We start from the raw sequence: 16,293 nt of genomic DNA, 5'->3' as shown, positions 1-16,293 counted from the left end.
ATGCTGGGCACTGTCCTGCTGGGCACAGGCATGGGCATGCCAACAGTGACAGCCTCTGCTGCGATTCCTGGGGTTTGCCAAGTGCTTTTCACTTCCTTTGGCCACCGCATCTCAGTTCCTACCAACACTGCCCAGCACAGGTGTGTGTCAGGGCTCTACCTCCTCCCCTTCTCATCACTTATTGGTGTTGTTCATTCTCAAAGACTGAAAAGCTGTCTACGTTTCTGTTTCTAGTCCACACAGAGGCCCACTCAACATCCTCCCTGCGAGTGTCTGCTGGACCTCTTGAGCTTCAACTGTCTGAATCTCAACACCTGTCCTTCCTATGACTTTGGCTCAGCCCTTGAGCTTCCCTCTCATTCCCACCCCCCCCCCCCCCCCGGCACACGTTGTAAGGTTGGGTTTAAGAAGGGCACCACCGGGCTGCACTGTCATTTGGGGCAACAGGATAGGAGAGTTATTAATGCCAGAGACAAAGCTGCGGGGCTCTGAAGATGTATCAGTTCCTCCAGACTGAGTGAGGTTTGCTTTCCACAGGCAGTAAGCGACTCAAGTGACTACAGCAAGGTTGCCTGTGATTTCCTTCCCTTCCCAGGCCACCCATTGTGACCTCAGAGTCCCAGCAGGCATGCCTGGAGTGGGGCTGCAGGGGGCTTGGCCAGATCTGGAGACAATGGCTTCTGTTGACTGCCGCCTGTTCCCTCAGTCTTAGTTACCACCATGTTCTCCTTGGAGTTTTGCCACGCTCCTGCCTAAACTCCCAGCTTCTGTCTTGCCCTCTTCTTCGATGTTTTCTCAACTCAGCATTCAAAGCTCCTTTGAAGGGTTCTTCACTCAAAATCATCCTATGGGTGCATTTTTCTTAATACTTCACAACAGGCCTTAATTCTCTCTGGACAAGAAACACGAGTGTTGATGGCAGGAGAGCTCTTCGTTATGTGGACCACACTGGGCACTGCTCGATGCTCCACAGGGCCCTGGCTCACTCAAGGTTGGCAGGGACATATCTTCCAGCAAGTCTGCCAGCTCTTTGAGTTCTAGAATGTCCCTATGCATTTCCAGACTGCCTGGCGGACTGGAATCCCAGGTGAGACTCTCTTCCCAGATCGGCTACACCCCTGCATCCTCCAGACCCCCCTCCCTACAGTCCACTGTGATGGTGGGTTTTGACAACACAGTCTAGGTTCACCTGGGAAGGGAGTTTCAGCGATGGATTGTCTAGATCAGATTGGCCTCTGGTGGTTTGAGAGAAAATGGCCGCAAACGGAGTGACACTATTAGGAGTACCACTATGTGGCCTTGTTGGAGGAAGTGTCATTGTGGGGGTGGATTCTGAGGTCTCTTTTGCTCAAGCTTCCCTCAGTTTGACTATCAGTTGACTTCCTGTTGCATCTGAGTCGAGATGTAGGGCTCTTCCAGAACCATGTCTGCCTGCATACCACCATGCTCCCCACCATGTTCCCCGCCATGATGGTAACACACAGAACCGCTGAAACTGTAAGTGAGCCTCCCCAGTGAAATGCTTTTCTTTATAAGGGTTGCTGTGGTCACGGTGTCTCTTCACAGCAATGAAAACCTGACAGAGACAACTGGTGAGGAATTGCCATGACTTCCCACCTCAGGTATAGGTGGGAAGACCCACTGTTGGGTGGCACCATTCCCTAGGAGGAGAATTTTGAACTCTGTAAGACTGGGCAAGGGGAGCTAAACACAAGCACACATGTGTTGGCAATTCATTTCTCTCTGCTTCTTCACTGTGGGTGTAATGTGAAGAGTTGTTGCTTGCTGTCTGGCCTTCCCACAAGGGTGAACTGTAACCTGAATGTGGCTAAAATAAACTCTGTCTCTGTTAAGCTGCTTTGGCCATGGTGTTCTTATCACAGCATCAGAGACTAAGATACCAATCAAGCTCTCTGATTGCTTCAGGCTTTGCTCCTTGTGCACCTAGGTCTTGTCTAGCTGAAACCACCACACTGTCTTAGTCTGGGCTGTACGGCAGGGAGCCCAGAAGCTCCATCCTTTCCTCCAGGTCTTTATTCAGAGACTCCCTTGCCCATGGGGGTTTCCCAGTACCTGTTCCTAACCCACATTTCTTACCACACAGGCCTTCTTCTCTACTTGCCTTTGCTCGAGAGTCACTAACCCATTCAGTCATTGAACTTTCGTCATTTTATCTGGGGGACCAGAGAGCTTCCTGGAAGGGTCTGGCAATTTTCTGCTCGCTTTTGTATCCCCATGCCTGGAGTAGTACTGGAACTTTGTGGACATTTAGGATGTGTGAAGGGATGAATACAGACACCGTGGAAATGTCTTACTAGAGAGGGAAGCTTCTTTCTGTGAGACCTTCGTTTGCATTCTTAGCTCAGTTCAGGAAGACCTCCTGAAGGAGGAGGTGCTTTAGGAGTGGGCTTCTGCCTGCTTGGGAGGTTAGAACATCCCATAACTTCCCCAACCTTGACAGCAAAGAAAGCCCCAGAGAACAAAAGCATGCTAAGCCGGAGTTTTCTTCCCTCTTGAGAAACATTCTGCCTGGATCTTGAGCAGCAATTTACCAATGTTCCCAGCATGGGAGGGTATTTCAAATGGAGCCCCTCAGTAACGTCTGCCTTGTCTCCCAACCCTCTCACTAACAGGAAAACACACCCAAAACGACTACCCAGAGGCAGGCTGCCCAGAACCTGTCGTCCAAAACGACCAGTGGGCACCGAGGAACCTAGATTCATGGCCAGGCAATGTGCGCAGCACCTATTGAAGGCAGCTCTTTTGATACCAAATATGGGGAAAAATCTAAGTGCAGAACAGCAGCTATTTACTCTAATCTGTGTAAAAAGAATGATGTGCATGTGAGTGTTTGGCTTTACCCACAAAATCAGTTGAAAGGTAAGAAAATTGCTCACACCGGCTGCTGGAGGGTGGAGGTAAGGTGAGGTGGGGGTAAGTGGTTTTATATAAAGTGGTGAGGGAGAGGGGAGTTACTCCATCAAACACTGTGTATACATCTTAACTTTTTCCTATATCAATGTGGTATGTATTTGAAAAGAACAAACTAAAAAAATTAAAGGACATAATCAGATTTGATGAAACACAGATCAACAGGGCGGTGTGACAAGCCCAAGCATTGGTGGTGGCAGTGATGGGGCAAAAGCTTCTTTTAGCTTTTTTTTTTTTTTTTTTTGCACAAGTAGAGGTGGCTAGACGCTAGAGAGTGCACACACTGGCGCTTCAGTGGAGTCTGACGGCTCCTGTCTGCAGCATAGGGCTGGGGAAAGTCAACGGGTGCCCAGGCGTGCAGGTCAAGTTTAGTATTCCCAGACCATGTGACACTGAGACGGAGGCTGAGGAGGCTGCTCTTGCCTAAGCTGTGTGCCCATGCACCCCGGCTTCCAGACTTGCTCAGTGTTTTGTAGTGGAGCATGACGTGACCGAAGCCAGTCATCTCAAAGTCACGTGTAGCCGGGATAAGTTGACCTCAAATATTTGAGGGAGTCCCGACCTGAGCCTGTTCTAGATTATTCGTGGGTGGAAACAAGCACTTTCTAAGTTCTTGCTGCTAGAAGGGTCCCCGACGACCAGGAAGTGCCCTACCGCATTGGGAGTCCTCACTTCGTGGCTGGCCTGCCACTTTGTCACTGCTCCTCTCCCAAAGGCAACGCTGTGCCCGGTTGGTCACCTGGTCAAGATTCAGACTCCACCCTCCCTGCATCCTGGTCACCTAACAGCTTAGGCCCAGCCAGGACGTTCTTTGGAATTCTAGCACTGCAGATCTACCAAAGCCACATACAGGAAGAAGGTTGGGACTCTTTTGCAGGTGTATTGGGTTGGGTATAAGAAGCCTGTGTGTGTGTGTGTGTGTGTGTGTGTGTGTGTGTGCCAAACAGAAATCAACTTTGGTGACATCATCCTCATCCAAGACCCTGTCAACTCCACCTTCACTTCCCTTTCTTCAAAGAGAATCCCCAGGCAGACCTGGGCCAGGCCTCAGGAGGCCAGACAAGGGTGCCCTCAGCACCGGGCGCCCAGTCCTGTCGCCACACTCATTACAAATCCTGAGAAGGTGCAGGCCACTATGCAATGGTGGGAAGGATGGACTGTGAAGGGGTGTAGTGTGAGTGTGGGGCGGGGTGGGGTGCAAAAGTGGGTGTAGGGCAGGATGGGGTGTAGAGACGAGTGTGGGGAGAGGTGGGGGGAGGTGGGAGAAGGGAGAAAAGGCTGGCTGGCTGGCTGGTGGGAGCAGCAGGAAATTATGGAGCAACACCCCAAGCAGTCGAGGCTTTATGAACTGGGGGTTGGAGCAGGGGCGGGGCATAAGGAGGGGAGGACAAGGCTTCTCCCACGCGTGTGACTCAGCAGCGGGCGCGCGCGCGCGGGGCGGCAGAGGCGCGCGGCTTTCCCGAGCCTCTGTGAGGAAGCGTGACGCCTCTGGCACTCAGAGGGGGCGCGTGGGCCGGGAGATCCGTGCTGATCGTCAGCAACTTGCCTGCCGCCCACACTCTGTCCTCCGCTCTCGCCCCCAACTGGGAGTCCCTGAAGTCAATGGAGAAGGAAGGACTTTCCCCAGGCTGGCGGTGGGAGCTTTCCCCAGGCTGGGGAGGGAGGCCGCTTGCCTGCAGAGCCCCTTCCTGCTGCTCCTTAGATTTAAGCCTTGATGGCCACAGGGACTCAGTGGAAATTTCCAGGGTAATTAGCTCTAAAAGCCTCTTCCGGGATTTCCCCTTCATCCAGCCCTCCGAGGCTCAACTGCCTCAGTCCCCCTACTCTGAGAGAGTTTCCTTCTCAGGGTCTTGAGATGTTTCTGCAACAATCCACTGAGTAAGGGCCAGGTTCACTGTTCTTGGTGAGCTGAGGGTACAAGCCAAGGGCAGAAATGATTGGCCCAGTGGAGTAAGAGGAAAGTCAAGGTCCAGGGGGGATTTCTGCTAGGCTGTAATTGGGTCTGTGAGGGACAACTGGCATCAGCATAGTCTTGGCTGTAGGGCCAGAATCCGGTTGCCTAAAAGGATAATGCCTGTCCCTGCCTCCAGAAGTCCTGGTGGTCAGAGAGAGGGTGAGGATGTAGTGTGTGTGTGCGCGCGTTACTGAGTAGCATGGAATAGTCAGGGCTGCAGGGCAGGGCCTCTTGTGTGCAGAGGCTCTGCAAGGGAAATCCTGATGCTAGACCCAACCCAGCACTTCCCAACTGCTTTGCAGTTTTTGCTTCAGCTGTTTTTAAATAATCATTGTGTTACGTTTTAGGACTGATTGAAAATTGTGGTGGATGGGAACCATTCATCGAGGAAGAAATTGCAGAGTTCCCTGCCTATGCCAGGGATGGGAGTACATTCCCGGCTGTTGGAAGCGAGAGGCTGGTTTGAGCTGGCAAATCCAAAAAGAGGCAGCTGGTGCCAGGCCCTGGCCACTGGACAGCGAGCCGCAAGAGTCTGCAGAGAAAACCACACTGCAGATTCTCTCCGCTGCATTTCGCTGTGCTGGACCATGGAAGCTCAGAATCTCCAGAGAACTCCTGGGGCGCAGCTCAGCTGCAGCACTACCCAGTGTCTAGGGAGCCTTCCTCCCAGGGGTTCACTCTTCCGGGGGCCCTAGGAGTCCTGCCTTTCCCAGATAGAATACCCGTGACAGCGGGATGGGCAGGATTACAGGGGTGAGATGGGAATTCTTTTCAGCCAGCTAAGAGAGATGAAGCTTGCCACGAAGAGAAGGAAAAAACCAAAAACAAAACTGGCATTCTAATAGTATGGATTGACCAAACAGACCTCACTGGGGGTAGGGGTGAGGAGAGGGAGGTGATATGTCTCACTGCTAGGCCTGCATAGCCCTGAATGCACCCCCAAGCCCATTTCAGTAATGCACTCAGTGTCACAAACACACCCATACCCTCCATTGGGATCTTAACATCACCCAGGAAATGTTGCAAGAAATGCCTGGCCGAAAAGCAGGACTTTGAAAACAGGCAGCCTGGGGGCTGGTTCCTATTGTTTCCTGGGCAGAATGGTGATTCCCCTCCCGTCTACTAACTCTGTTCTCCTCTGCTTTCCTTCCCTTGCTCTGCTTTCCTTCCCTTGCTCGAGTGAAGGTTGGAACCTAGAGCTAGCTTCCTGTGTGCCTTCTGCCATGCCTCAGCATTGCCAGCCTTGTTCTTCTCCCAGAGATAAGGCCATGGTTCAGGACCACATCCTGTAGTCACGCTGCTGTTGCTCTTTCAACTCGCCAGGGGTATGTGTGTGACTAAGACATTCATCAGAACATTTTCTCATGCTCCGTGTTTAGTGCGTTTCCTAGGTTAGGACTAGTCAGAGGCTGGGAATGGAGGGAGAGGTGAACTCTCCATGTTCATAGATAGGAACGGTGGCTTCCATTAGGAATAGACACATTCTTCCGCTGTCTGTCCACTGTTCTCCTCACTTTGATACCAGCCCACAATGCTGAGCCCCCAGGTCTTCTCTGCACATGCTCAGATGAGGGAAGGTAAGCTCGGTGCTATTGGGCTAATTGTGAACTACAGGAAGAGGGAGTTGTCTTCTGGTCAGCTCTTCCGCGTTCTTGACACCATCCCTTTCTCTATACCCACTCCAGAATCCAAGAACCCTCTTGGCTGTATGGACACTGGCCTTGTTTATTTGTCTGTCTGTCTGTCTGTCTACTTATCAACCCGCATTCCTTCATTCTGTACTAAGCTCTGCTGTCATCTCCCACATCCTTGAGTTCATGGATCATCAACCCCTGCTGCTGGCAGTCCATGCTTCCTGCTTTATAGCAATGCCTGATGTAGCCATGGGGTATTTTGCACCCCAAACATTATTTCAAGATCTTTGAAAAGAGCAAGAGCTTGCCCAGACCCCGGATGTTTCTTCAGTCCTTCCTTTGCTTTTTCAGCAAAGATGAAGCTCACAGGGGAGCTCTTCTTTATAACCCAAATAACAGCAGCTTTTCTGTTTCCATACAACTACCCCGGTGGGTGAGCTCTATGCCCTCTTCCCTTCAAAGGGTTTCAATTAAAAAATTAGTGGAGCCGGGCGGTGGTGGCGCACGCCTTTAATCCCAGCACTCGGGAGGCAGAGGCAGGCGGATCTCTGTGAGTTCGAGGCCAGCCTGGTCTACAAGAGCTAGTTCCAGGACAGGCTCTAAAAAAGCTGCAGAGAAACCCTGTCTCGAAAAAACAAAAAAAAAAACAAAAAAACAAAAAAAAATTAGTGGAAATAAGGATACAGTAAGAGTCTCAACAACCTCCTCCTGGGTTCTTCATGTCCCTGAGCCTCCTGCCCCAGGCTTCAGTCAACCAGTGCTGTGTGGTAGCCTCCTCTTCTGGCAAGCACTAACCTGGAATTGTCCACAAACATGTCTCTATGTGGAAGTGGGGAAAGACTGATAAAGCTGTGTGGATGGTTTTGATCTTGTCCCAGAAATGGTGTTTTTACCAAAAGAGATAGCTCTGAAGTGCTCAGAACAGTCTCTGTGGAATTGTGTCATAGGGAAGATAGCCTGGAGATGGCAGTGGGTCCCCCATTTCCCACCCCTCTGAACCTAGGTAGGTAGCTGCAGGTTTGCTCTCAAGCACAGGAACCGTGAAGGGTCTTCTGATCCATCACCATGGAGTCAGAGGAACAGGATGGAGTTAGAAGAACAGGAGCTCTAAGCCTAGTCTTGCCGCTAACTTGTTTGGAAGCCCCAGTCACTCCCCCAAACCCTGCCAGACTGGTCCAGGTGGCCTTAAAGCATCCTTCTAGAGCTGACATTTTCTTGATTTCCCAGAGGGGTCCATGAAATCCTTTAGTCCCTGGACAAGATGGAAAAGATGACAGCACAGAGCACAGGGACCTTCTCTGGGAAGGGACTTAGGAAGGATGCCTGCAGACCCTCTGTCCATAGCAGCCCACCATGAAAAGGCCAGATACCACTCAGTACAGCATTGCTTTTATAGCTGCATAACCCTCCTGATCCCAGCAAGGAACATCAGCAAGAGAGCCTGCTCCCAGAACCCCAACACACAGATACATGTACACCCCCCCACACACCCACACCCACACCCCCACACACACTACACATTTTTGCCAATGGTGTTTTTGTAGTCACTATCACCTGGGAGAATCTGAGAAACTCTCTTCCTTTTCATGTGTTTTTTCTTTTTTTCCAAAAGTGTCTCATTTAAGAAAAATATCAGAAAGAAGACTCATATCCTTTACGACTGGCCTGAGATAATAGGGTCCCCTCAGTCCCCTGCCACTATTTAGTATCACATGGGCCTCTTCTCCTTTTGGTCTCTCCCTGCATCCTTTCCACCTCTGAGGGTGCTGTCTAGTGAAGGTCCCCCCCTTCACCCCCAGCAGGAGGAGTCTGCAGAAGGGACGGACTCACTGGTCCGCTTTATATGAACGTGGAAGTACCAGTTGTACTCTGTCCTCCTCACCGGCTACTGCTGTCCCTGGCAGGTCACTTTGCCTTTTCCTTGAGAACACTGTGACTTCCCATTTTAGAAAAAATGTCACAGAGTTCTTCTCACCATAGGGCATGGTGATAACTCACATGTCCCTGATAGCCTTAAGAGAAGGGCAAATGATCTTAAAGTACTGCAAGAGAGCGTGCAGTTGGAGACGCATTTTCTCGCTGTGACGCTGTCACCGCTCATAGAGATCACAGGCCACGGTGGCTTTGCCCTGCCTGGCTGCCTGACAAGGTCGAGCTGACAGTCCCAGCTCACAGTCCCAGCTCGGGACTAGCTTGCATGATGTCTGGTAGTAGAGGAAGGAAGGAGCAAGGGACACGTGTCCAAAGGTGACCTAACAGACCCGGAGGAACCTGCGTGGATTCCGTCTACTGCTGCTGTCTGAGAGCAGATGATCCACTTATCTTCCCTTGGTCTTGGTTTCTTTATATGCTGAAATACTGTGCTGTATTAAGTGTTCAATAAGAGCCCAGTGTCGTGCTACATAAGAGACAGTGCAGTCTTAAACTTCACAGCGACTCCTCCCTTTCCTGCATGCAAAATTGGGCTGAAAGCAGGGACCAAGTGAGGTCAGCTGGTCCGTGCTAAGACCGGACTTCCCCCCCACCCCCGCTAGAGGGGAGGCTCTGAGATCCCAGGTTCTCGGACTCTTAGACCTTAAATGGGCTGTGCCGCGGTGGTTTCCCGGAGCTCGTTGTGGGTGAGAACTCCAGCTTGTCCTCTCGCTTCACTCGTAACTCTGAGGGCCTGCAGAACCTGAAGTGAAGCCAGCTGTCTGCCCCCACCCCCTGCACAGCTTCTATAGGGACCTGTACTCGGTGCTTTTCCAGAGAAGCAGAAAGTGACTGCAGTGACCTGACTTGGAAGCCTGCCAGAGTGTCCCCAGGATCTCTTAGCAAGCTGCTGCCATCTGATGTCCTGGACCATGGAGTTGATGTCCAGACTGCTGTGGGAAAAAAATGGTCTGCCTTCCCAATAAGGGAAGTTAGTGTAAAAGATCTCTACGTGGGACTTAAATTCAAGAATTGGATCTTCGTTTAGAACTTGGCCCCAGCTATGGGTCCTTGCTTACTCTTCTTTTGCAAGCCACACCCCTTACCTTTCCTCCCTGCCCATCTGTCTCCATTTCCTCCCCAGGAAGTGACCTTTGGGACTCAGGCTCTGTCTCCCTCTCCTCCCCAGGAAGAGACCTTTGGGATGCAGGCAGCACAGATACTTGCTGAGTGAGCATTACCAACTGCTGTGCTTCTTGCTTAGGCTGGGACCAAGAGGAACCTGTGCCAGGATGTTTCTGTGGGGCTGTGTGAGGAAAGAGAGATGCTTGCATGGGGACATAGGGGAGTTGTGTCGCCAGAGGCTAAGGAATGGGGGGTGGGGAAGGCGTGTCGCCTGATGCATGGGGGCATCGGGGGGCGTGTCACCTGATGCATGGGGGTATGGGGGGCCGTGTCGCCAGAGGCTAAGGAATGGAAGCATGGGGGTTGTGTCACCTGATGAATGGGGGCATGTCACCTGATGAATGGGGGCATGTCACCTAATGCATGGAGGCATGGGGGTTGTGTCACCTGATGCATGGGAGCATGGAGGGGTGTGTCACCTGATGCATGGGGGTATGGGGGGCATGTCACCTGATGAATGGGGTATGGCGGTGTTTCACCAGAGGCTAAGGAATGGCTTGAGTGTCTACAACTGTTTTGTTTTTGTTTTTGTTTTTCTTCCCTGGCAGGAAGAGGATAAGTTTGGGCTTTTGCAAAGGTCTGGGCAGCAAATCTTTATGAAGATCTGCGGTGTGCCAGATTCTGGGAATGAGCAAAAGGATTCACTCCCTCCTCGAGTGACCCTTCCTCTGACCCCACTTTCTGACTAATCTGTGGATGTGGATAGACAAATAAATGAGCTTGGGCAAGCAGGCATTCTAGGCACACATGCTGAGACTGTCCATACCCACGGACATGGCTCAGGCAGGTACGTCCAGTCAGAGGAAGGGATGTCTGCATGCGACACAGATGTCTCCAGGGCTGAATCTGCTAGACAAGTTTCCTTCTGGCTGTCTTTCGCTCTTGCTGTTTTCTGACATGAATTCTCACCTCTAGCCAAGAAACTCTTCCGCCTGGTTCCAAATCTCTGTGTGTCCATTTCTTTTACTTTAATGTTTGAAGAAAGGGTGGCTCTAGGCAGCTGCAGTATGCTCACACCTGCTTAAATGTTTCTAGATGTGTTTTGTTATATGTCATGTAAGGACCACTTCCTTCCTTCCCGTCTCTCCACAGCACAGAATTCAGCTTTTCAACAGACCAAACATCTGATGCACTTAGCTCACTGATGGTTAGCTTCATGTTGGCTAGCTTCCAGGGTGAGCTAGCCAGACACTGCCACCTTCAGGCAGACCACCCTCACTCAGCAGTAGAGATCTCTGCTTCAGTCAGCATCCTAGACAACTGTGATTGAAAGACGTATAAGTCATTTAGCCATCCCCAGACCCTAGCCAGTGTGAATCTAAGGTCTGGAGATGACTCAAGACTTTCATGTAGTGCTGGCGAATGAAGCACAGTGCTAGAATATACACTTAGCATGCTAGCATGTACAAAGCCATGGGTTCAATCTCCACTGGGAGAAGGAAATGGGGAACAGAGGAAAAAAGAGAGGGGGTGAAGAAGAAAAGACGAAAGTAATGAATAATGGCAAGGATGCTCCAGGAAGGTGAGGGAGGAAGACAGAAAGCCATAGTAAATACTCAGGTTCCTGTACTTTTACCCTGAGTGGGGGATCTTGGAGTGAAAGCTGAATTTGAGACACAATGCCCAAATCTTATCTTGAAGTCAGTAATCGCCTGCCTCTGGGGCTGGAGATGCAGGCAAGCTCGGGGATTCCCAACTAAACAAGTGGCTGAGTATGTGGGCAAGTGTGTTGTAAGAGAAGCTGCAGCCATGAAGTCATCTTAGGGTCCTGTACGTCCTTGCAAGGGGTCTTTTCCAGGTCAGGTTAAGGCCTGGTTCCAGCCAGGAAAAAGATAATAATCAATTCTGTAGCTACTGGGAGCCTTGATTGAAACAAACAAAGAGGAAGGATCTGTGTTTGCTGCTTTCATTAAGCAGCATAAACAGTAGGGGCTCCTGCTTACCGGGAGCAGGAAGCGGGCAGAGAAAGGATGTTAACCCCTAGGGTTTCTGTAACATTGCCTTGTTCAACCGCCTCCGCCTCCCCACTGCTGCTTCCTTAGCCTGGATCCCAAGGCTGGCCCCTTTGTGTGTCCCCCAGCTGAAGGAGGGAGGACAGGCTGCACACTCATCTTCATTAGATGGCCACTAAATGATCCATCATTCCCTAGGTCCTGAGCTCCTTATTCTCCCAGGGTTGGGCGAGGGGAGGAGTTGAGGGACTATACGGCTGGTGTGGTGTGCATGTGCGTGTATGCACGTGCTTGTGCATGTTGTAGATGGTACCTAACAATGCCTGGCCCTTTGAACCGTTTGTCCATCTGTAGCCACCTACCTAGAGCCACATTCTTCTATAATGAGGACAAAGAGGAGAAAGCAAAGCTTTTCAGAAAAATTATGATCTGAAGCCCTCTCTTGCATCCCTTCCTCCTCTGCATGATAGAGAACTGACTTAGCAGAAGCATGGGCGGAAAGGCCAAGTAGGTCCCCACCTTTTACATAAATCTCCCCCCCCTCTCTCTCTCTCTCTCTCTCTCTCTCTCTCTCTCTCTCTCTCTCTCTCTCTCTCTCTCTCCTCTCTCTCTCTTTGCCTGCTGGCTTCATCTAGTCCTGCCCTGTGGAATACGAGATGCACAGAGCTTAAACATTCAGAATAGGTTCACCAGTAGAGGGTAGAGTGGGCTACACACCCAGGGATAAACACCCAGGGAGCAACAGTGACTCACTCTCGAGTTCTATAGGGAAATGTCGGTTAAGTCAGGCTAAAACATGGAAGAAGAAATGGGACCCCGGGGGCCTCCAGCCATCCAAGGTATGAGTTATTTTGCAAAGAAGGGAAGAAAGTGGAGAGGTAAGTACGTGCTCATTCGAAGTTTCTGGGTATGTAAGCCTGGGGAGAAGGGGAAAGGCTGGAGACACCAGAGAAAGTTAGAAGCGAATGGTACAATGAGCCCCTCAGTGCCTGGCACAGCTTCCCCGGTAAAAGGTGCCCAGAAGCTTCGACTCCCCTCCATCATGCTGGTTGGTTTTTATTTTTGCCCCATGGGAAGCAGAAGCAGGGCAGGGAAGATAGAGAAAGAAGGACGTCACATGGTATTGGCATGTGAGGCTGGAGAGGAATCCAGGTGATCCCTCAACCTCTGGATTCCTAGCAGGAATATCCACATGGAAGGTATGGGCTCTCTAGGACCCCTTGGGGGCTACAGAGAAGTCTTTATCCCAGAACAAGATCTGCCATCAATCCTTCATGACCACAGCTTCCCAGTGGGATGCAAAGAAAGTGAGAATGTAGCAGGAGAGAAGCCAGACACCAGATGTGATGAGGAGAGAATTCAGGTGGTGAATCCTAACGCCAGGCTGCTCTGGCTGCCCCCAAGGACAGTGAGGTGGATTTGTTCCCTCTATTGGGAGAAAAGGCCATAGAATATCTTGGAGGAGTATTGTCCTTAGCTGAGATGTGGGTGTTGAGGAAAAACTGCCTTGCTGCTTTTCATGCCAGAAAAGAAAGACATCCATAAAACTGAAAGACAAACAGGCCACGGAGAATTTTCTCGGGGTTTGCATCAGATGTTTTGGGTCTATCAAGCGGGGTTATCCTAGCTCTCCACCCCTGGGATCCTGTGCTCTGGTCAAACCTACCCTGTGATGGAGCATGCCTGACCCACCTTCTTCACGGAGATGAGAGAGACAGGGAGGTAAGGGGCAGAGAAGAGGTGAGCTCTTAAGAAATGCAGCCTTTCTTCACGAGTGTCTTCCAGACATAAATCCCATGTGAGACCAGTAGAGGTGAAGAGCTCAGCTCTCCTCACTCTGCCCCTCCCTCTCCTGTAGCATCACATCATCAGGGCTAGTGTTGACCAGGTACTGATTGCCACAGAGCTCTTCTTTCCTCCCGTCTAATCAGAGAAGTAATACTGACAGGGTTGTCAAGCTTCCCTAATACAGAGGAGAAAACATTCCAGCCCCCTTCATCTCTTCCTCCCACGTTCTTATTCCAGGGACTTCATGAGTGAAGAAAAATCTCCAGGCCTTAGACTGCCTGGAGACAATTAACATTTCCGCTGGAATCCAAGATGAGGTTTCCAAATAACCAAAGAGAAAGAGGTCTTGCCATAGTAGCCACAACAGAAATTTACAGAGGGATTGAGTTCATGGAACTGTTGCCCAGCTGTCTCCATTCTCACTGCTCCCTTCCCATGAGTGCCAATCACCCTGCACCCCTGTGTGCTCCTGAGTCAGAGACAAGCTCCAGCCAGGTGATCCTGAAGCTGTAACAGAGGCACCCACAAGTCTGGAAGGTTGTTTCTGCGTTCCCCGTTGGCACTTCAGGGACACAGAATGAAGATGCTCACTTGGGTCAGAAGGGAGAAAGCTTCCCCAAGTGAGTTACTCCTGGTTTTGACTCCCACTGCATCAGATAAAGAACCACCTCTTTCGCCTGGGCAGTGCTGTCTCCCACCCTTCATCTCCCTGTATCCGGCCCCCTTTCCCTGTTCCCTGCTGTCCTTCGGCTTTATCCTGTCTGCTCTAATCATCGTTGCTGGACTCCAGCCCCTTTGAAGCTCTTAACAAACCTCCAGATGAAGCCTGCCTTCTTGGCATCTCACTATTTTAACGGTTATACTAGGCAAACTACTTTCCGAATATTTCCTAGCTTAAATCCTCCAACGGTCCCTCAGCTTAATTTTTACCCCCATCTTCCTCAATTCTATCCCTTTAATTCCTAGAAGTTACCAATATCCCCAACCAGTTTAAGTCCTTGTCTCTCATTCTTTGCCCCAAAGATGGTCTAGATACTTCCTTTTGCTCCAACCACCACAAACCCTCAAACGCGGATCTCAAACCCTTCCTTGCGGGGATCTCCTTGACACGTTTCTACGCAAGGCATCTTCACTGCTTTACTTGTCATTACCCCAGTCCTTCACTCTTACATGCTGCTTTCCCCTCCTCACACCCACTTGCTTCTCCCACCTCCTCTTCCCCACTCACTCGGGTCTCCTGCTCAGGACGCCCTTGCCGAGGGCGGCGGGGGATGTGTGCTGAAGCAGGGCTCCGGCGGCAGCGCAACAACTCGGGGGACGCTCCTTCTCCTTTTCCGCTGCGGCCCCCGGTGCCACGGAGTGCTGGTGGGGCGACTGGGGAGCCTGAACCCTGCCGCTAGGCTGGGGCTGCGCCAGGAGCTGTCCGTGGTGCTGAAGCGGCGGCTCCGGCGTGGCGAGTGTGAGCTGTCCGTGGTCCTGGAGAGGCTCCTGGGCCGCAGTGGCGGCCGGAGCGGTTGTTGTAGGAGCAGGCAGTAGGGCGGACGGCGGGGGAACGAGCCCGGGCGGAGGTTGGGCTTGCAGCAGCTGCTGATGTTCCCACAGGCTGCGGTTTTCCGCGCTCAGCTCGTCTAGACGCCGCTCCAGCTCATCGATGCGCTGGCGCTGGGTGTGGATGAGACTTTGCTGGTTCTGCACGATGGCCGTGAGCTCCTTGAGGTAGAGCACGGCGCGCACCGGGTTCTCCAGCAGGCTCTCCATGCCGCCCGCCGCCGCCTGCGCCCTGCCTGCGCCTGCCTCGGCGGGCGGCGAGGTGCGTGAGCGCGCAGGAGCCCAGCAGCCCAGGCGGTCGACGGCCTCCTTCCCTCTTTCTCTTTCTCTCCCTCTCCCTCCCCTTCCCACCGCCGCCTGCGCGTCACCGCCACACAGGCATTCGCACACGCACTGAGGGGCGGACCCGGCGCCAGGACCCACCTCCCACCTCTGGGTTTCGTGAGGAACTCTGCTTTCCGTGGGGCGGGGGGGAGAGGAGGGAGGCGAGAGGGGAGCAGCGGGGAAGAGGCTGGGCCTGGCGGGATACTCCATGAGAACCGAGAAAGGAGATCAGTCCTACCGGTGAGGAAGGAACAGCCAACCCAAGCAGCAGTGCTGGGAAAGTGCGATAGGACCAAGAAAAAGAAAAAAAAGGAAACTGCAAGAGAAAGAGGAAGAATAAAGGGAGACGGGTACAGAGGAAGATAGAAATATAGGCACCCGGCTCTAAAAGGTCACAATCTTTTTTTTTCCTAAGACCTTCTGAGGAGGGGGCACACCTGCCTCTTTGATGCTCAACAATTTGCTTTTAGGGATGCCCTGGAACAGAGGCCATGAACAGTCGAGAGACTTGAGAAAACACGTGTGTCTGTTGTTTAGTTCTGCCAAGGGTAAATTAAGGCAGGAAGGCTGCTCATGAAGGATTTTCTCTGGAAATGACATCTCATGGCTCTTTGTGCTAGAACAGAAACGGAATAGAGCCGGGCCTCTGAGGCCACTGTTTCCAGCACCTTTTGAAGCAACCATTCCGCTAGACATCGAGGAAGTGCTCACAATTCGTAAATGCTGGACGAGGAGACAGTATAATGATACTGCTAGACCAGGGTAGGTTTGCTGGCTTCTTGTAGTTAACAAACAGTGGACCAAAGAGGCGATAGTTAATTCTGAAATGCGGCAATAAGACAGAGTTGTGACCAGAGCATTGTCAGAGCCACCAGTCTGAGCTTGGAAGAGTTAACATGTGAGGAGCGAAGGGTTTTTCTGGAAGCTCAGAGACGTGAATCAACATGGAATGATCTATTCACAGTCTTTGCATATAAACACCCACTGAATACAGCATCATATTAGGTCAGCCAGGAAGAAAATTAAGGCAGAAAGGCGGCTGCTAGTGCTGGATTTTCTCTAGAAA

At 51.6% G+C, this 16,293-nt stretch overlaps 1 protein-coding gene across 1 annotated transcript in view; it reads right to left on the bottom strand.

Moving 5' to 3' along the window:
• The window catches only part of Iqsec3 (IQ motif and Sec7 domain ArfGEF 3), a 99,263-nt gene extending 84,150 nt beyond the window's left edge, over positions 1–15,113 (bottom strand). The window contains exon 1 of the mRNA XM_038320181.1: positions 14,584–15,113. Coding sequence (XP_038176109.1) covers positions 14,584–15,113 — 530 coding nt within the window. The remainder of the gene's footprint in view (positions 1–14,583) is intronic.
• Positions 15,114–16,293: the final 1,180 nt, after the last annotated feature.

Source organism: Arvicola amphibius, chromosome 2 (genome assembly GCF_903992535.2).
Source record: "Arvicola amphibius chromosome 2, mArvAmp1.2, whole genome shotgun sequence".
NCBI lineage: Eukaryota > Metazoa > Chordata > Mammalia > Rodentia > Cricetidae > Arvicola > Arvicola amphibius.
This window is presented reverse-complemented; position numbering and strand designations above follow the sequence as displayed.